Consider the following 21,630-nt stretch of genomic DNA (forward strand, 5'->3'; position numbering starts at 1 on the left):
GGTGCCGCACTTGAAGCACACCATCTCTGTGTCGTCTTTCCGCCGGTCACGTGCATTTGTTTTGGCGGGCCGCCGCCCACTTCTTCCCTGAGTCTTCATCACACTGTCACTGGACTCAGCACATATCTTTTCTGTTTCTTCAAAACTTCGTAGCTTAGTCTTGAAATCTGCAAACGTGATATTATCATCTGTGTGTGCCACATGTATGGCGAATGGCTTATAATTCTCAGGCAGTCCTTTCAGTATCATAGCCACAAGCAGACCATCTCCCAACGTCTCACCTGCATTCCGTAGTGCTGTTATGGCGGTTTCAGCTCTAATGATATAGTCCATAACACTTTCGTTGTCGGCCTTTTGAAGCGACGTCAGCGTGGTGTACAGGTTAATTATGCGGGGTTTTCCCTTCCCGGCATAATACTCTCTCAATATTTTCAGAGCCTTTCTTCCATCGTTGGGTGCATCCCTCATAATCAGTGAGAGACTCTTATCATCCAATAGTAATATCATCTCAGCATATGCGTCTGCATTTTTCTTCACGTCGGCTGCTCTTTGGTCATCACCAGCCGGTTCTTTCAGGACCGTGTCCTTCAGCCCTAGTAGGTGGAAGTGTCCCAACATCTTGGTCTCCCACAGCTCATATTTTCTCTCATCTCCGTCAAATGCCAGTCGAGGCAACCTGCTTGTCCCTCGGTGATCCATGATGCTAGCCTGCACCTCTGTTATGCTAGCCCGTCGGCACACTTCTCGTTGTGTTTTCTCTACACGGTGTAAGCCGGCAAACTTTTCTCCCGAACGACTCCTGGGCCCATAACCTGTTGCGTTTTTCCACTAAGCAGCACGTTGCATTTGGGAGGAAAAGATGACGATGAAGAGAGATAATCTTTAGCCTTCAGGGCATAATTTATTCAATATTGCTGCTAGGCACACGTCTGGCTCTGTGCGACTGCAGCTCAACAACACTGAATGTAAAACAACATTGCGCATGTACAGGAAGGAACCGCCAGGTATAGTAGCCCAGAGGTAACCCAAATAAATTGCACAACAGCGCCCTCCTATGGCATAACTCTTACTCAGTCGGTAATACAGAACACATTAATAGAACTGTGGACATATCTGTCATTGACATTCAACAGCTGCACTCACGGAATTCCCTCTGGCTGTTGATCAGCGCCGCCAGCTCGTCTGTCTTGTTCACGAGGGAGCAAACGTTCCCCATGATGATCGCCGGAACGGCAGGCTTATATCTCCTCTTCCTTGCCTTCACTTTCTTTCCAGCCCTGCAACCCCGGCATCTTCTCCGTATCTCCTCAGGGATTTCAGGCCTGGCTCCAGGCGGCAATACAGGTTTACACAGCGCTAACAGCTGGTCGCGAGTGTAAACAATGGTCATGCCCCCTGTGCGTAACCCTCCGTTACAAAAAATAAAAATAACGAAGTAGCAGAAAAGTAAAAGAAAGATTTTCGAGGCAGATACAAGAACCCTTGCCGAACTATATCCAGGCAAAAAAACTTAAAGATAAAAACACAAAGAAAGTGACAAAGAAAACACAAAACACGCACGCACTCAGGAGCTGCAGCAACAGGCGTCCGCTTACCACGGCGCCAAGTAGCCAACTTGTTATCCAAGTTATCCACTCCTACCTGAATCAACAATTCTCCAACCTGCCTATGATTCCTCTTACATTTTCAAACTGTCATGTAACATCATCAGTTTGTATCATAAGATTCCACATGTACACTTTAGTCAGATATGTGTATCTATGACAGATGTATGTTTATCTTGCTGTTCTCTTCTCTCTTTCTTCTGTCTGTACCCGGCTGGCCTTAGGCAGATGGGTTCCTCCATATGAGCTGGTTCTGGTTCTGGTTCTGTTCAAGGTTTCTTCCTGTTAAAAGGGAGTTTTTCCTTGCCACCGTTGCCTTCAGGCTGCTCTGGGGGTTTCAGGCCGGGTTTTTGTAAAGCGTCTTGAGACGATTTCTATTGTTATTGACGCTATATAAATAAAATTGAACTGAATTGAATTGAATAGTAAAATATTATGATCAACAGTGTCAAATGCAGCACTAAGATCTAGCAGAACAAGTATAGAGACAAGTCCACTGTCTGAAGCCATGAGGAGATCATTGGTAACTTTAACCAGAGCTGTTTCTGTACTATGATGAACTCTAGAACCTGAAACTCTTCAAACAGACCATTCTTGTTTAAGTGGTCACACAACTGATTAGCAACAACTTTTTCTAGAATTTTGGAAATAAAAGGAAGGTTGGAGATTGGTCTATAGTTGGCTAAAACATCTGGATCTAAAGTGGCTTTCTTGAGTAAGGGCTTAATTACAGCAATCTTAAAAGACTGAGGCACATATCCTGTTAATAAAGATAAATTTATCTGGTTCAATATGGAGGTGTTAATTAATGGAAAAACTTCTTTGAGCAATTTAGTTGGGATTGGATCTAGAAGACAGGTTGATGGTTTAGATGCTGTAATTGTTGAAGAGAGCTCAAGAAGATCTACTGGGGAGAAGGATTCCAGATATTGATAAGGTCTTACAAAAGTTTCTAATGTCACTGTACTTACATCTTTGACAGCTGTTGGAAGGATGCCTTGAATATTTTCTCTAATGCCGACAATTTTCTTAGTAAAGAAGCTCATGAAGTCATTACTACCGAGGGCTAAAGGAATAGATGGCTCAACAGTGCTGTGGCTCTTTGTCAGCAGTCAGTCCACATTGGGAAAACACCTGTACTCAGTCCATTACTGTTTACACTGTTAACTCATGAGTGTGTTTCCAGTCAGGAGGAGAACTGATCATCAAGTTTGCAGACAGTGGTGGGACTCATTGGCGGAAATACAACCTGGTGCTCAACGCAGACAAAACTCTGCTGTATAAATAGAAAGAGGGAGGAGACTAGAATCAGACTATAAAACAGAGCTGAGATGAAACTGAAAGTATTCATCATCAGGACATCGACACACTCTGACCACTGCCTGATAAAGACAAACATGTCTGACTACGTTCTGCTTCGTAAGTACATTTATGACTTTTATATTTTCTACAGAGTCTTTTTTTTCTAATCAAATGAAATATTATCTTTGACTCAAAACTAATGACACTGTTTTTATCGTGTTTTACTGAGTGAAGCTCTTGTCATATCTGACCTGGAAAGTTCTTATGAATATAAATAAGTTTCCTCTTTCTTAGTGAATTTGAAATACATTCTGATTTAACTTGTCATTAAAATATTTGTGCATTTAATAAACTGCAGAGTGTGAAGATCAAACCCTCAGTGTTGGTTGAAATATGACATTAGTGCTGTGAAACAGCTTGAGTTCCTTGTTTGTCTTCATTTCGTTAGATCTATCTATCTAAAAAAACAAACACATTCATAGTGCTTGTGATTAACATTTCCATAATCACAGCATCACATGTCCAAGCAGTGAACATACAAACATTAATATACAGCATTTGTATACAAACTACCTCAAACTCCCTTTAAGCAGAAAGAACTAGAACCAGTTCATAAGGGAGGCCCATCTGCTTGGGGCCAGGTAGAAACAGAAAAAGACGGAAGAGGAGGAGAAGAGACAAACATCCATCTGTCATAGATTTGACTAAAGATGAGGACACACTACAGTATTTTTGCCAGATTTCACCCACAATTCCCAGTTGGACAAAGTCTGCACCAGTCTGCAGTGGTTGGGGATAGTCAGCATGGGTAGTTGGTACAAACATCTCTTAGTGTGTGAGGGGAACAGACCCAACCTCGGTCACAGTCAGTTTTTTTTTTGCTGAATCTGAAGGTAAGTGGGTGATGTGAACTGATTACCGACCCAACTGCAAACACTTGTTTTCAACAGCCAGTGAAAAGGAGAAGGGTGGGACACAGGAAATAGCATCAATCTGGTGTCAAAAATGCATTTTCATTTACCGTTATTTTATTGGTTCTCAACTGTAAACGTTTTGCTGCATTTTAATTAGAATAATAAATAATTGAGGCCAGAATCAGACTGCTGTATCAATTTATTTCTAAATCCTTTACTGTGTTAGAAACATGTACTTTGATCCATCTTTTATATTTAATATCACGTGGTGTCCAGTAACAAATAATTCAGATAATCCTAGTACTTTATCTCAGTTGCATTTAATAACAACTTAAAATTAATTAAAATATATGTTGCCTTTGAGCAGTGCAGACAACAGCAGCAGCTTGCTACTGCTACTTCCTCTTCCTCACTTGCTACTGCTACTTCCTCTTCCTCACTTGCTACTGCTACTTCCTCTTCCTCGGTTGCTACTGCTACTTCCTCTTTGAGTTTGTTGGCGCTTGGCAAACAACAAATTGATGCATTACCAACTGGTTTGTTTGTTGACCCTTTAAATTGTGGTTCAGTTGGCTTTAGTTGGTTTGACTAATCATGTAGTTTGTGATCCCTCATCAGGCGCAGTTGATAAGTGTGTGATCCCCAGTCTTTCAGTCGTCATACAAAAACTTCCTGGAGTGTGTACTCCTAGTCTATTCACTTCAGTGAAGCTATTCCTACGCCTATCTTGTTTAAAGGACAGAGGTCTGACACTAGGAGTGAGTGGTTGGCTTTAGCAAGCACAGTGTGGGATTTCAAAATAAAATGTCATGTGACACGTTGCACCCATAGAATTGGTACGTCTTCCCCTAAGTTCAGCCTGCTGTGAGCTTCTTATTATTGACCTTGTTGGACATGAATTCACCAAAAATGTCCTGTGACCATACATACTGTTTAATCTTTTTTTTTCCTCAAGCATTGAAATAGCAAATATAAAGAGTGTACGTGCTTCAGTCTTGATTGCCTGAGCATGTGTAGCTGTGTATCTCACTTCCTTTAGATGTGTAGTTTGGTCAGTGGGAGCACAGTCTGTCTCTCATGGCCTGGGGCTCCCTCTGGTGGTCACTCTGAGGTGTTGTCATGTCGAGGTGTCATCTGGTGATGTCTGAGACGAAACCACCGCCCACGACTCCTCCGAGCTGCAAAGGTGTTTGTTTATCACTCTGACTTTCATTAGCCCGGGGTCCACTCTGCACTCGTCAGGCCCAACCTGGTGTCTTGGACCTGAGGTACCTCTTCCACAAATGTCTGACTTCAACAGCAGGTTCAGTCTTCATGTTTTTGAGGAGACATCCCCCACCAGAGCCAATCAGATGAAGCCCAGGGGCATTACACCACCTGGGGGCTGTCTGGTCCAGCTACTTCAATCATGGGGAATTTATTGTACACCTCACATTTGGTCTTTGAGCAGGTTGTCATGCCTGTAATTTAGCTGATCAGGCTGAAGGATGGTTGTTGTGGCGTGGCAGGGTTCGCTGGATCCATTAGTGAGTTCCCCAGCATAGAATTACACCAACAGAGACGTCCTGGACATGTCTCTGTGGCTCAAAGCAGCACGAGTGTCCAACATGGCCTGTTTGTGGTATGGCAGAGGGGGTACTCTTGTATCTGGTTGGCCATGAGGTGAGGGAGGGATCATCTTTTGAAATGAAAAGCCTGCAGAGAGGGATAAAGGAAAATTCACTAACAAGACCACACCTCAGTATGTACAAAGAAGTATATTTTGACCAGGTTAAGGGAGGGAAAGATAGGGGATGGGATGAGAGGGGTCGAGGGGATGGGAAGATGTAGAGAATGATGGTGGTCCCTGATGTTTGGATGGATGAACCCAGGGAGTGAGGTTTTGGACCACTTGTGTCCCCAACGAAGGGCTGTGATGACGCTGAGGTACAACTTGTACAGGACAGAGGAATGAGACGTTGATGACAATTCTGGTGGCCATTGAGAAGCAAACCAGTATCCTCTGTAGTATCCTCAGAATTCGGCGGAGGGTGCTACGAAAAGCTGGATTTCATCAGGTCGAGAGACGATGTGGATGGCGTAGTTGAGATGCCATCTACAGGCACAGAGGGGTCGAGGGGAAGAGAAGCTGCCTCACACCATAATTGTAAATGTTGCTTGTGTGCTTCAAACTTCCTTAAATCCTTCATATTGACCTTCTTTCCCTTCATCATCTTATCTTTCTCAGCCAAAAGTTGTTGTTGCAGCTGCTCTAAGTGCTTTATACTTAAACTCCCTCATCCAGTGTATATATATATGTTTTATCCTAATTTCAACATATTTTAGATGCCATTGTAGTTGTGATAGAGCTCTCAGTGTTAACAAGTGTCTCTTTTCTCCATTTCAATCCCATTCTGTTCCTTGAACTGTGATCTATCACGTGATATCTTTAGACGTCACACAGGACGTCTCCTTGTGTGTTTGAGTCTATATTATCTCATGTACTCTGAAAACATCGATGCCGGGCCCAAAACATATGCAGTTGTAATCTCTGCATATGATACTAAACCGCTGTACAAAGGTTCATTGTTGTACCTGTATTCACACTCAAGAAGACACCAGTGAAAGCTGACCTTTGACCCAAATTAAATTACATACAGCTAATTATTTTCCTTCAAAATCAGTATACGCTCACCGTTGGTGTTTCCTCCTTCCTATCTGAATTCATTGGATCCAGGAGGTAAGAGGCTTGTCTGTCCTGGATGATCAGTCACCAAATCCAACACCCACCTAGAAGATGTCTGGACAGTCAAACCTTGGATCCCACTTCCAAACACCAGATTGTTATGTATTTATCTAATAGAAACTGAGAAAAACAAAAATAGTAGTCTTCATATAATAAAATCTGAGAGAATGACAGAAGTTCAACAGATGTGTACAAAACACAGTTTACAGAGGTTCTCCACAGATTTCCTAGAAAAGGAGGTTATAAATAATAAAATGAATACATAGCCGGGGGTTTAAGGGTGTGGGAAACACATTTCTGTGACCAGAATTTAAGTATATAATTGTCAAGTGGGTGAAAAGATATGTTTACCTTTTTGAACAGCGCCCCCACTTTCTGTCTATATCCACTAGATATAGTCACACAGCTGAGTTCATAAGCTTTCTACAGCACTTTGTCCCATGTCTATAGCCCCTTTTGATGCAGAATTACAGCCCTTCAGATCTTCACAGAAGTCAGAGTTCAAAGGTCAATAGTTCAAAGAAGGAGACATTTACAGTCCCCTAACTGACATATGTTATTCCCCACGTTGAGACCTTTCCAACAATATCTTTATTATAGTCCTACAACAAAGTATGGATTTTCACATTTCATGAACACAGCTGTGCACAGGCTTAGATTCAGAGAGCCTTTTGAGGACTCAGCCCATGAAATAAGTATTTAAAAAAAAAAAAAAAAAAAAAAATAACAATGAGAAAAATCATGTAAGGTAATCATATCTGACAGATTTACAACTGAATTAGTAATTTATATTGTATCTGCTCATTTGTTTTTGCCAATTAATTCCACCAGACATTTTGAACCCGTGTGTAAACTAACATCACAATAGCTATTTGTCAAGGGACTTTGAGTAAATCAGTTACACATACCGTTGTTATGATGTCCAATAGGTCATTTCTGACGTCTGTGTGTTTCAATGAAAAAACAGCATCTCAACAAAACACTAATGAGGATATGTGACAGGTAGCCTGGGTGCCAGCCGAACTTAGTCCCGCCCACAACATTTTTTGGTCTGGAAGTTCGGTCTGGTGTAGCTCCGTTAAGGCGCAGTTATGCTCGAACAGGAGCTGTTCGTACCAATCAGATTCTCAGGGCGGGCTTTATACGATGATGGACAGAAGATCAACAGTAACGTAATCACGTCACCAAAGAGCGCTTGGGTTGAATTTGTTTACAACAAAGATGGCTGCTGCTGGAGAACTGAGATGTGTAGATTCTGCCATCGAGTCTGTTCTACAAGATATCGACAGCGCATTAATTTTAAAAGAGGAACAGATAAATGCGATCAAGGCATTTGTTAATCAGAAAGATGTTTTTGCCGTCCTTCCTACGGGATTCGGCAAAAGTTTAATTTATCTGGCTCCGATGGTCGCTAAGAAGATGGGACACAATTAACATACGTCACACACTCTGTTGCTCTGATTGGTTATAGGTCTATCCAATTGAGTGCAGAGGCATTTTTTTTCCTGGTTCGGTTGAAACACGCCCCATAATCACAGCCCAATGGAGCGGTATCAGACTCACATTCTGACTAGAATTGAGTATGGCTACGTCAGGATATGCGACAGGGGTATTCCTTGATTTCAGAATATTGTGACTTCTATCCTCACCTATAGTGGAACTACTGGTTCACAGCTTATGCCTTTAACAATAAATGTTAATCAAAACTAAATCAATTCTGAGTAATTAACAAGCAATATAAGCACAAAAATTCAGCTGATGGGTAAGAATGTACTTCTCGATGACATGGGCTTGTCTTTTATGCTGGCTGAGCTACTGTAATGGGTGTGATTGGATGAAGTTGTCTGTTAACTCCTCACCCTTTTTTACTGAAAACAAACCTATTCAGGATGCTAATTTATAAACTGTAAACAATCATGAAACTGGACTGAATGGAAATGAACACAGACAGAGACAGGTGGCAGGTATTTGATTTTTAAAACATTACCAGACATTAACATTTATCATTCATGTAGCCTGCCTCCTCAAAGATCAAGCAAAATAGATCATAAAGCAGTTATATCAAAGAATATATAATAACTGATTTTCACTCTTGTCATCAATTAAATACCAGTCTGAATCAAACATTAAAAATTAATTATTAAAAAAGAAACATGTCTATACTTGAACATTTTTGATTACCACAGTATGACATAATCCCCTGTCAGTCTCCATAACTGTCATACAACACAGCAACAATAACAAAATCACTATGACACAGTAACAGTCTATTTCAGGATGTTACCTTTGAATGTTGTCTTTTGGCTCCCAGGAGTTTTTCCACTTTGTCCCACTGCAAGACAGACAGATAGACAGCATTAAGTATTACTGTTAAAGTGTTAGGAAATTATTGGACAAATGTACAATTTCCAATGACACATTGATTCCTCAGTTATGCAGACATTTTGTAATCAGAATACCTGGTAAAATGATCCACATTCTGTATATGTATGCAACAGCCTATATCTGAAGATGACGCGATAAATTAGTGTAGCCAAGTTAGATAAAAAAGTGCATTATGTAACACAGTATGCATGTAGTACATAACGTACATACTATGTAGTCAGGGACCTACAAGATACAAACATGTCATGTTCTTAATTTGCAGTATAACATTACTCATAATGCTTCTAACATCAGAAATATAATGTACTGCAGGCTGCTCTGGGGGTTTCAGGACGGGTTTTTGTAAAGCGCCTTGAGACAATTTGTATTGTTATTGACGCTATATAAATAAAATTGAATTGAATTAAAGTTTAAAGTTAATCACTTTCAATACATCTCAGCAGCCTGTTACTGTTTTATCTTCAAATAACTAAACAAAGCCCACGCTGATGTGTTTAAGGGTTTTATTTAAACATATTGTGCTTTTTATTCCATCATCAACATCATTAACATGTTGTAATATCTTCTAACAGATGAGGAGCCAGATGAAACAGATCTCAGGATTGTTCTTGTTGGAAAAACTGGATCTGGGAAGAGCAAATCAGGAAACACCATCTTAGGAAGAAAAGCTTTTAAATCAAAAATGGGTGCTGCTTCAGCAACTAAAGAGTGTCAGAAGGAGACAGGATTGTTTGATGGTCAGCTACTGGCTGTGGTTGATACTCCAGGTCTGTATGACACCACATTATCTGAGGATGAAGTGATAGCAGAGATCGGTAGATGCATCTCATTCTCTTCTCCTGGTCCTCATGTGTTCCTGGTGGTGATTGAACCAAACAGATTCACAAAAGAACAACAGGAAACAGTGAAACTCATTCGTCAGATCTTTGGAGAAGCAGCAGCTCGTTACACGACGGTCTTGTTCACTCATGGAGATGATCTGGAGGACGATGAAGAGGAAAACTCCATAGGAGAGATAATTAGAGGTAGTCAGCCTCTCAAAGACTTCATCAGTCAGTGTGGCGGAAGATATCATGTCTTCAACAACAGAGATAAAGATCCATCTCAGGTCAGAGAGCTGCTGGAGAAGATCAACTCAATGGTTCAGTTCAATGGAGGAAGTTACTACACCAACGAGATGTTCAGAGAAGCTGAGAAAGCCATAAGAGAAGAGATGGAAAAACTGCTGAAGGAAAATCCAAACATGACGCGTGAAGAAGCAAGAAGACGAGCAGAGAGAAAAAACAAGTTCATCCAACACTTTCTTACTGCTGCTGGAGCTGTTGCTGGAGCTGTTGCTGGAGCTGCTGCTGGGATAGGAATTGAAGTTGCTATCGCAGCTTCTATTGGAGCAGTGGGGGGGCCAGTTGGAGCTGGTGTGGGGGCTCTAGTTGGGTTGGCAGTGGGGGCTACAGTTTTAGCAGTTAAAAAAAAAAAATGTGTTATTCAGTGATATCCATTGTTAATTATCCATCAGCTCCAGCTTTTCTATGTAACTATATATTATTGATCATGTGATTAATGTGAATCTATTGAATTCTTTAATCCAGTCAACATGGCATACGTACATATTATGTGTTTAAAGCTGCAGGAGAGACAGAGTTTGATGCATTTAGTGAAGATTTGTTCATCAAACAGATTGATTATTGATTATCATGGTTGATTTTCTGTTCTGTCAGAGGACGATTTAAATAAATGATTTCCACCAAATACACTGAGATGTTTGTGTTGATTAAAGAGTAAAAACTGAGCTGAGAGTTAGTTTGAGGGTCAGTAGAGAGTGAAGAAGAGATCCCCATCAACCACCATCTTAGTAGAGAAGGATCCATCCAACTCTGCAGGACTGAAAGGAGATCTGGTAGAAGCAGAAAGATTCATTGAACTAGAACAGAAAGGAAACTCTGGAGAGTCCTGACATCTCCTAACACATCATGGAGCTGTTCATCAGAGAGGACATCAAGCTCAGAGACCAGGACCATGTGTCCAACAACAGAGATGAGAGAGTCACCAACAGATTCTTTACTACCTTCAGAGAACACTGGAGGAACAGAGGAACATTGAAGAGGAAAGAAGAGGAAGATGAGATTGTCTTGTAACAACGTTAGTGTCCTGTGTGGAGGATCTCGTTGTACCAACTCTCCTTTGGTCAGTTCTGCCCGTTTAGTCTCAGAATATTTCACTAAAAACCTAAAAGCAAAAAAAAGATGCACTGTCAAGGCTTAATTATTGTACCTATATCCATGGTTTTCATCCACTGTCAGTCATATATATCTATATATATATATATTTTTTATTTTTTTCTATATTCTGCATGGTCTGTTTTTGAAAAGTCAAACTTTATTAAAAATGGTGATGACTTCTGTCTTCGTTCAGTTTATATGTCAGAATCTGATTAGGTGTGTGATTATTTATATTTGGAGAAAAGACAGTTGAGTCTATTAACTAGAGAAGGAGAGTTCACCATGAAACAACGTTTAAATCAGAGAGACTTTAATACTGTAGCTCTGTTGTTATGTGATCAGAAGAATATAGTAATTGGTTAATTTCATTTTAAATGTGTAGTTTCCAAAAACTAGATTTACTCGTAGTTATCTTTTGTTACTCTGACTTTTCTGTCTGTTCTCCTCCATGCTACTTCGGCTGGTTGAGAGATTTTCCTCAGGTGTGTCTAATTTATCTCCTCCCCTCCCCTTCACTTCCTGTCTTAGTGAAAAAGGACAGGTTGGTCTGTAGTCCTGTGTCTCCACTACAGGTGCACGTCAGTCTGCGTTAGGGTCTGGACTGACTGATACAGAAGCCTGAACCACCTATTAGGGTGAGGACTGTACGTAGGATAGTGTTGCCTCTAGATTTAGGAATTATCTGTGTTTCCACTATACTCCAAAGTCAAGTACTACACCAAGAGTTTATCAAGAATCAGTGTAAATAGTGTCAGTTTTACCTTCAGACAGTTTACGTGCTTCAGTGTGTGACACTCCATCAAGCTCAGCAGCACAGCTATTGGTCCTCACCCTCTCCTGGTGCAGGCAACACATCATCACCATTCAACATACTACAACATTAAACAGTGATATTAGGCATCAAGTGACACTGTGTTGTATTCAACCACCTGGAGGTAGACCTAATAAGAGAAACTTCATTGCAAATGTAAAATGTAAATTCAATTCAGTTCAATTCAGTTTTATTTATATAGCATCAATAACAAATCATCTCAAGATGCTTTACAAAACCCGGCCTGAAACCTCCAGAGCAGCCTGAAGTAGAGCCCTGCGCGGGACTGTTTTCTTCATCCCGCTCTCGCCCGCGCCCGCCGAATTTCTGACCATTACTGCCCGCTCCCGCAGCGTGTGTGTTACACTCCCGCCCGCTCCCGCAAAACTCTGAGAATTTATTCCCGCACGATAATAGAGATGCATTGATTTTGTGTCTTCTCCCGTCCCGCAGGAAAAAAAAAAACGTATTTGTATTGCTATTATTAAAGAGATTCATGGGGTTGTTTGTTTCGTTTCCCTGGCCTGCATGTATTCTGACGCACTGGTCAGGAAGATGAATAGTAGTAGTAATGACATCTCCATCATGTCGCTAGGCTACCTCCCGATCCCGCAGTGTTTTTTTTTAGCCGGCCATTCCCGCCCGCAGCAAAGTTCAAACCGCCCACTCCCGCGAGATTTGCGTTGGGTCCCGGGGGACCCGGAGGGTCCCAATCCCAATGCAGCCCTCTAGCCTGAAGGCATAAATGTAGTAACAGGTAACTCCAGACTCAACAGGTAACAGCACTAGCGTATCATAACAAAGTATTGGTGAAATGAACGAGTTTTGCTGCAGATAATGTTATTTAGAGGCTGTGTTTCGATGCCCTGACCACTCCCATGACAAGGATATACACTGATCTAATTATCTCCTGAACAAGTGCAAATGAAACAAAAGTGATACTGGTGAGTAAACGATGATATTTTATGCAAGAAACAAGGTCCAGGTTCTAACAAAGTCCACACATGTTATTGGGTAAGTGAATTTGGAGGATTATTTATATGTTAAGTGTCTGTGCCCAACATACACTATATTACCAAAAGTATTCGCTCACCCATTCAAATGATCAGAATCAGGTGTTCTAATCACTTGGCCTGGCCCCAGGTGTATAAATTCAAGCACTCAGGCATGCAGACTGTGAAACAAGACATTTGTGAAAGAATGGGCCGCTCTCAGGAGCTCAGTGAATTCCAGCGTGGAACTGTCATAGGATGCCACTTGTGCAACAAATCCAGTCGTGAAATTTCCTCGCTCCTAAATATTCCACAGTCAACTGTCAGCTCTATTATAACAAAATGGAAGCGTTTGGGAAAAACAGCAACTCAGCCACGAAGTGGTAGGCCACGTAAAGTGACGGAGAGGGGTCAGCGGATGCTGAAGCGCATAGTGCAAAGAGGTCGCCGACTTTCTGCACAGTCAATTGCTACAGAGCTACAAACTTCATGTGACCTTCAGATTAGCCCAAGTACAGTACGCAGAGAGCTTCATGGAATGGGTTTCCATGGCCGAGCAGCTGCAGCCAAGCCACACATCACCAAGTGCAATGCAAGGCGTCGGATGCAATGGTGTAAAGCACGCCGCCACTGGCCTCTAGAGCAGTGGAGACGCGTTCTCTGGAGTGATGAATCACGCTTTACCATCTGGCAATCTGATGGACGAGTCTGGGTTTGGAGGTTGCCAGGAGAACGGTACATTTCAGATTGCATTGTGCCAACTGTGAAATTTGGTGGAGGAGGAATTATGGTATGGGGTTGTTTTTCAGGAGCTGGGCTTGGCCCCTTAGTTCCAGTGAAAGGAACATTGAATGCTTCAGGATACCAAAACATTTTGGACAATTCCATGCTCCCAACCTTGTGGGAACAGTTTGGAGCGGGCCCCTTCCTCTTCCAACATGACTGTGCACCAGTGCACAAAGCAAGGTCCATAAAGACGTGGATGACAGAGTCTGGTGTGGATGAACTTGACTGGCCTGCACAGAGTCCTGACCTGAACCCGATAGAACACCTTTGGGATGAATTAGAGCGGAGACTGAGAGCCAGGCCTTCTCGACCAACATCAGTGTGTGACCTCACCAATGCGCTTTTGGAAGAATGGTCAAAAATTCCTATAAACACTCTCCTCAACCTTGTGGACAGTCTTCCCAGAAGAGTTGAAGCTGTAATAGCTGCAAAAGGTGGACCGACATCATATTGAATTCTATGAGTTAGGAATGGGATGGCACTTCAGTTCATAGAATGAGTAAAGGCAGGTGAGCGAATACTTTTGGTAATATAGTGTAGCTGAACTGGTAATAGAAGTTAACTAGATAATTAGCCAACTAATGAATTAGCCTTACCCTTCCAGCAGAGCTCCAGTGTGTTAGCGAGGCTAACAGGAGTAGCCTCAACATGACGATGTTTTTCCTTTTGTTGTTCTCCTCCTCTCTGTCCTTTTTGGGGTATCTCTTTTTGAGCCTTTAACAAAGGCCCAGTTGGGATATCCACATGTCTTAAGTGCCTGTTTAATGTGTTTCTGCTCCTTCTCCTTGCCATCCAGTCTTGTGGGTACAGTCTGTGCTCTGTGCTGAAAACATCGTCATCCCCTACGTGGCTGGAGTGTCCAAGAAACTCAGGAGAATTTTCAGAAATCACCGTATTCCAGTTTATTTCAAACCAGGGAATACACTTAGGCAAAGACTGGTCCACCCAAAAGACACAACACCCAGGCAGAAACAGAGTAATGTGGTGTACGCTGTTCAGTGCAGTGAGGAGTGTACAGACTTATACATTGGGGAAACCAAACAACCCATCCATAAACGCATGTACCAGCACAGGAGAGCCAGCTCATCAGGAAACGATTCAGCGGTCCACCTACACCTGAAGGACAAAGGACACTCCTTTGAAGATAACAACGTCCAAATCTTAGCCAGAGAAGACAGATGGTTTGAAAGAGGAGTAAAGGAAGCCGTCTATGTCAGACGGGAAAAACCTTCACTAAACAGAGGAGGTGGACTGAGATTTAATCTGCCATCTATTTACAATACAGTTTTAACTTCTGTCTCCCAGAAGTTTCAGTCTCATTCACAACTTGACACTGGAGCCTCTGACGGACAAGAGTCGTTAGAGAACCAGTTTCAGGAGGAGTTATGGTAAATGGTAAATGGCCTTGCTTTTATATAGCGCTTTTCTACCTATTGGTACTCAAAGCGCTTTACAGTCAGAGACACATCTACCCATTCGTTCACACAAACACACACACATTCACACACCAGTGCCACACACTGGGAGCAACTGGGGGTTCAGTGTCTTGCTCAAGGACAATTCGGCATGTGGCACATTCCGGGGATCGAACCGCTAACCCTCTGGTTTGTGGACAACCCGCTCTACCTACTGATCCACAGCCGCCCCATTGTTATTTAAACCTCAGACTTCCCACCAGTCCCCTAGAACTGAAGAAGATACTCGGATGAAACGTCCAGTTTCCTTTTTAGAACCTTTGTAGGATAAACCATGACCTGGATGACTGAGAACCTTCACAGACATACTGAGTTGTAATATTGAGTCAGCTGTTCCTCAGTAGGTGTAATAAATCATCCTTGTTAATGCCTACAAAAATCAACTCTTCAATCACATCACAGTAAATTCCCCTTATGGTCTGGAACCATTATTATCCATTAGCCATTAATAGCCCTATCAACAAACAACTTTATATTGGATCAATACAATATCAGATTCCCTTTTGAACAACTTCAACATAAAGTCCTTTACAGATCCAGTCTCTGGACAGGTTTAACAACTCTACCAGACCTGGTTTGAGACAGTCCATTAGGGGTCACCTGTGGACCAGGAGAGCTCCATCCTGGTCTGGCCTGAGTCTCTGGTGGATCTGGTTTTGTAGTGGTTTTGACTGGGGGCTCCACATCAGGCAGTGCTTGGAGATGGCGGCGGTTTGGCCTGTACAGGGCTCCTTGCTCTGGAACAATGACATATGATCTCTCAGTGGTGCTCTCCCTAGCCACTTCTGCAGGTGTGGACCAAGTCTTTTGATTGTCCAGCCTAGTGAGAACAGGGCCTCCTGGCTGCAGTGGTGTGAGCGCTTTCACACCATGTGGCTTATTGTAGTGGGAAGCTTGCTTACTCTTCTCCACAGCATCCTTATGTCTGACGTGCTGCCGCTTTGGCCATTTTGGTTGCAGGGTTTTAGACAGAGTGGGTAAAGTTGTTCAGATGTTCCTGCCCATTAATAGTTCAGCCGGACTCACACCAGTGCTGCTGTGTGGTGAGGATCTGTAGACCATAAGAGCCAGTAGTGGATCTTCTTGTCTCAGTTCTCTTCTTCATGTTCACAGAGATCTATGCTGGTTTTCCTCCACGGCCTGTTGACAGGAGAGCTTCTCTGTTCTGTGCTCTCCTATGCTCCAGACACTACATGCACTTCTCCACTTTGTGTGTGATTTGTGAAGCTATGCCAGGCCACCACACTCAAGTGTTTGCTCTCATTCTACATTTGTTAAGTCCTTGATGACCAGCATTATTGGCTCTAACATCTCTGATCTCATTGACCCTGTTATCACTATCCTACTCCCTCTGAGTACCAACCCATCATGCTCATCGGCGGTTGTCTCTGCTCAGATGCTGTCCTTGTCCATCTACGTCTCTGCTGTGCGCCGTGACCTGTAGTGGGCTCCTGGATAGCATGTCCACCACAACCAGTGTTTGAACCTCATCAGCCTCATGAGGAGTCTTTGGCAGCGTAGTGGTGTGTTGTCAAGGTCTCTGGAGTTCATCAGTAGAATGACGGGTTCGTGGTCTGTAATCAGTTTAAATGGAGGCAGGCCATAGAGGTATTTCTCATCTCACACACCCACACAGATGTTACGCTCTATTTGACCGTACCTTTTTTCAGCATCACTTAGTCGTCTCGAACAGAACATCAGGTCTCCGGGTCAGGTCACACACCATCTTTGTTGATCACTTGACCTGGATATTAAAGAGTTATGCGAGGTCAAAAACAGAAAGAAGTCTTCTTCTTCTATCATACCAGATACGGGCTTGTTGACCACTTTGCTACAGCTTTGCTCACTAGATAAGATGCACCACACTCTAATATTTCACCTTGTAGAAACCAGTTAGAGCCGGCCTCGGCTACACATGGAGAACTACTGATCCACTAAAGGCGGCGCTCCTCCTATTGTCCTCGGGTGGAGCCCAGATAGAATAAAACTTGTGTGCACACATAGTTGGGGGCTTCTCCTTTTCTACCCATAAGGTGGTTAAGCTGAAGTCTCAGCGCTGACTCTGGACCTATTCTCTGCTGCTAAATAAACTGTCAGTTGGAGAGAAGTTGTCGGGTGGTCTATTCATAGTCAGACTAACCTTTCCAATAGGTAGAAAAAACCTGAAGCTGGGCTGAAGGAGAGGGAACAATTCCTCCTTCAACAAAGAACTGAGAAGCTACTCATTGAATCAGTTGGGCTTAAATAACTTGTTGTCAGCTGAAAGATAATCACCTACCTTCACTACTCAGGGGTCCCGGTACTGTCAGCGGTTGTGCACTAAGTGCTTTTAGCCTGTACCTGTATAACATGTGTAGGTGCCATATGAATGGATTGTGTCATTTATGACAATTTCAGTTCAGTCATTACTTGGTGATTATTCATTTCATAAATGAATTGCATTTAAAAATATTAATGTCTTACAGAGTCATAGTATTTTAGTTCTTTCATGTTGATGTTCTGATAAGAATAAAAACAAGATCTTGTAGCTTTAAGAAGGTTTCCTTGATGCAGGTGACTTTAAGGTAGAGGACCGTGTTCAGATTGTGTTAGGACTTTGTGGATGTATTCGTACATATGGTAGGACTTGTTGGACAGAAAATGTAAGCAGTGGATTCTTTTATATTTTTGTACTTTTGAGAAGACGACGTTTTGTGGAGGACAGACTTTTTGAAACAGGTCAGCCATAGGCGCCGGTGGAAGGTTTTATTGGAAAACCTACAGCATGTATAGCCTGCTTTTAGCCTGTAGACTTATTGGACCAAAGATTTTAAAATTTTTTAAATAATTTTAAATTAAGGATATATATTAATATCTACGTTGTCCTCTGTTGAGTTCAGTGTTGTAACTAAATGAGAAGCGAGTTATATCAGTAAAGATTCATTTTCCCTGAAGGAAAGATCTACAGTTGAAACTAGATGTTTACATCCACTGTGTTAAAAGACACATAAAACTTTGTTCCTCACTGTCTGAAGTTAAATCAGACTAAACCTCTCCTGTTCTAGGTCAGTTAGGATTAATAGAATTATTTCTATTTGCTAAATGCCACAATAATGAGAGAGAATTTCTAAGAGAATTTTTTATTACTTTCTTCAAAGTCAGAAGTTTACCTACATTTCCATAGTATTTGGTAGCATTGCCTTTAAACTGTATGACTTGGGTCAAACGTTTCCTTCCACAAGCTTCTCTCAATAGTCTGCTGGAGTTCTGGTCCATTCCTCCTGACAGAACTTGTGTAACTGAGTCAGGGTTGTAGGCCGCCTCGCTCACACACGCCTTTCCAGATCTGCCCACAAATGTTCTATGTGACTGAGATCAGGGCTTTGTGATGGCCACTCCAGAACATTGATTTTATTGTCCTTAAGCCTCTTTGTAACTACCTTGGCAGTATGCTTAGGGTCATTGTCCATTTGGAAGACCCATTTGTGTCCAAGCTTTAACTTCCTGGCTGATGTCTTGAAAACAGCCCCACAACATGATGCTACCACCCCCATACTTCACAGTTGGGATGGTGTTCTCAGGCTTACAAGCTTCCTCCTTTTTCCTCCAAATGTAACGATGGTCATTATGGCCAAACAGTTCCACTTTAGTTTCATCAGACCACAGGAAATGTCTCCAAATATTAAGGTCTTTGTCCCTGTGTGTATTTGCAAACTGTAATCTGTCTTTTTTATGTTTCTTTTGGAGTAATGGCTTCTTCCTCGCTGAGTGGCCTTTCAGTCCATGTCGGTACAGGACTCGTTTCACTGTGGAGAATGACACTCTCTTACCAGTTTCAGCCATCATCTTGACAAGGGCCACGTTTCCCAAATGAGTTAAGAAGCTCTTAGCGCTAAGATCTTCTTTGGAGCGCTCTTAAAAACGCTGTGAAAGAAGAACACGTTTCCCAGAGTCGCTCTTAGCTTAAGAAGATCTTTCAATAAGAAGGAAACGTAAGATCGATCTGACCCACTCTTAACAGCCTTCTTAGCGATCAAATGCTCAGTGATCATGGCCTGCCACCAGGGGCGTCTAGATTTCTAGGCTACAGTGATCAAGCTGCGTCAGGGAAATTTATATTCATCCGGACCATCTCTTCCTGGAGAGCAGTTTGTCTCAGGAGCTGGTCCTCTATCCCCCACAGCACCACCAGCTTCTCCCTCTCCAGGCGCACCAGCGTCTCGCTGCAGGTGCAGGTGGTTATTGCAGGCCGCCTGGTTAAGCCTCCCCGCATGCGGACACTGGGCCGTGCTGGTTGGCGCACGGGGACAGGGCACGGCTGTGTGGGGTCGTCCTCTCCTGTGGGCGTGCACACCCCTACTCCGCTCCCGGATGGCTCCTCTTCCTCACTTTCTGAGAGGCCCTCGTCCCCCTCAACGTCGATGCCCCCTGTGATGCCTTCAGAGGCCGTCTTCCCTATGATGGAGAGGACTTTCTCTTCATCGGGAGTGAGGGTCGTCCCACCCGGTGCTCCACCACCCGTGCCCATGGCTTCCCTTCTCACCTTGGCACTCTTTGGTCAGGCTCTGAAACTCCTGCCACTTCTTTCTGACAGCACCCCAGTCACGCAGGCCACATGGGCTGGAGGGGGACATCTTCTCCGCTATAGCCTGCCATACACGGTTCTTCACCGTGATGTTTTTTTTCCCTTTTGTTCCTCCAAATAAAACCTCACGGTGTTGCCACACCTCGTCCACTAGGACGCCCATCTCCTCCGCGGTAAACGACGTTGCCCGCTTGCTCTTTTTGCTGCCAGTTTCATCCATTCTCACATGTGTGTGCCAATATTCATGGGGGTATATATGCGCTAATGGGCTTGATTACTACTTGGATACACCTGATGGCATGCACACACTTAAAACAAAAATTAACTTAATGCTATATCCACGTGCAAACACTTTGTTTGAGCAGGAGAGACGTTTATAAACAACGCTGTGTGTGACTGCGCGCTGCGCTCAGCGCTGATAAAGGAGTGGGTGATCGATTAGCCTGGCATCGATTGATTCAGTTTCAGCACCACCGCGGTTGACAGCTCCCGTTAAGAGCTTCTTAAGAAGCTTCTTAGGCTTGATCTTAAGGTTCTCCTAAGAAGGCAGTTAAGAACGCTTCTGGGAAACACCCGTATCTTAGCGCTCCTTCTTAGCCGAACCCTTCTTAGGAGCCTTCTTAAGTCCTTAAGAACGATCGCATTTGGGAAACGCGGCCAAGGTCTTTAGCTTTTGTTCTGGGGTTGATTCACATGTTTCAGACCAAAACACGTTCATCTCTGGGACATAGAACCCGTCTCCTTCCTGAGCGGTATGATGGCTGGACATTCTCAGGGTGTCTATACTTGTGTATAATTGTTTGAACAGATGAACGAGGCACCTTCAAGCATCTGGAGATTGTACTCAAGGATGAACCAGACTTGTGGAGCTCCACAATTCTCTTCCTGATATCTTGGCTGATTTCTTTTGATTTTCCCATGATGTCAAACAAGGAAGCAGTGTGTTTGAGGTGTAGCCTTAAAATACATCCACAGGTGTGCCTCCAATTAACTCACATGTTGTCTGTTAACCTATCAGAAGCTTCCAAAGCCATGACATCATCATCAGGGCTTTCCTTCATTGTTTAAATTGTTTAAATCTTTGTGTATGTAAACTTCTGACTTTGAAGAAAGTAATAAGAAATTCTCTCTCTCATTATTCAATTCTGGTGATGGAATTAAGGGACTCCTCCGACAGGGCAGTGGCTGAGGCAAATGCCAGAGTTGAGACTGGAAGGAAATGGAGGGCCAAGGAGGAGGTGCAGAAGGTGATCGGAAGATTGCAACATCGAGAAGTCGTGGGCATGGTCCAGACAGGGCGGGCAGGCCTTGGATGGAGCGAGCCACCCATCCTATGGTCCAAGGCAAGCAGGAAGGAGAGGAAGGACCTCGTTGTTGCAGAGGTCACCAGGATTGAGCAGGAGGAGCTCAGAGTGAGGTCTGTGGCACTGGGGCAGCAGGGGCGGTGGACAACTTGGTAGGGTGTCGCAAACCGAGCAATCAGCTGGGCAGAGTTCTGGAAACTGCCACAGGCTCGGCTCAGTTTCCTCATTAGGGCAACATACGACACCCTCCCGAGGCCCACAAAATCTCCACCAATGGCTTGGAACAGAGCAATCCTGTGACCTCTGTGGGACCATCAATGCCTCACTCCAGCATGTTCTGTCGGGCTGCAAAACAGCACTGACACAGGGTCGGCTCAGATGGCGGCACGACCAAGTGCTTAGGAAGCTGGCAGGGGTGCTGGAGAGAAGTCGGCAGGAGGCAAACAACCAGAGTCCATCAGAGAACCGATTCAGTATCCACTTCCTTAGGGAGGGGGAACCCACAGTGCATACCAACAGGAGACCACCCGCCAAGCTATTAACACCAGG

The 21,630-nt window shown here is 43.3% G+C and overlaps 1 protein-coding gene across 1 annotated transcript; it reads left to right on the forward strand.

Moving 5' to 3' along the window:
- The first annotated feature begins 2,973 nt into the window (after positions 1-2,973).
- Positions 2,974-10,906, forward strand: LOC311502018 (GTPase IMAP family member 9-like). Its single transcript, XM_084564131.1, has 2 exons — positions 2,974-3,023; positions 9,503-10,906. The coding sequence occupies exons 1-2, from the start codon at positions 3,002-3,004 to the stop codon at positions 10,420-10,422; spliced, it is 942 nt and encodes a 313-aa protein (XP_084420257.1). The 5' UTR covers positions 2,974-3,001; the 3' UTR covers positions 10,423-10,906.
- The last annotated feature ends 10,724 nt before the right edge of the window (positions 10,907-21,630 follow it).

The sequence above is a fragment of the Chelon labrosus genome (genome assembly GCF_963514085.1).
Source record: "Chelon labrosus genome assembly, chromosome: 17".
Classification (NCBI taxonomy): domain Eukaryota; kingdom Metazoa; phylum Chordata; class Actinopteri; order Mugiliformes; family Mugilidae; genus Chelon; species Chelon labrosus.

What these genes read in the sequence shown, in the direction of transcription:
- LOC311502018 (XM_084564131.1), top strand. Translation starts at nt 3,002, where the DNA reads ATGTCTGACTACGTTCTGCTTC. An exon ending in GTCTGACTACGTTCTGCTTC is followed by an intron (nt 3,024 to 9,502) that starts GTAAGTACATTT and finishes ATCTTCTAACAG; the next exon opens with ATGAGGAGCCAGATGAAACA.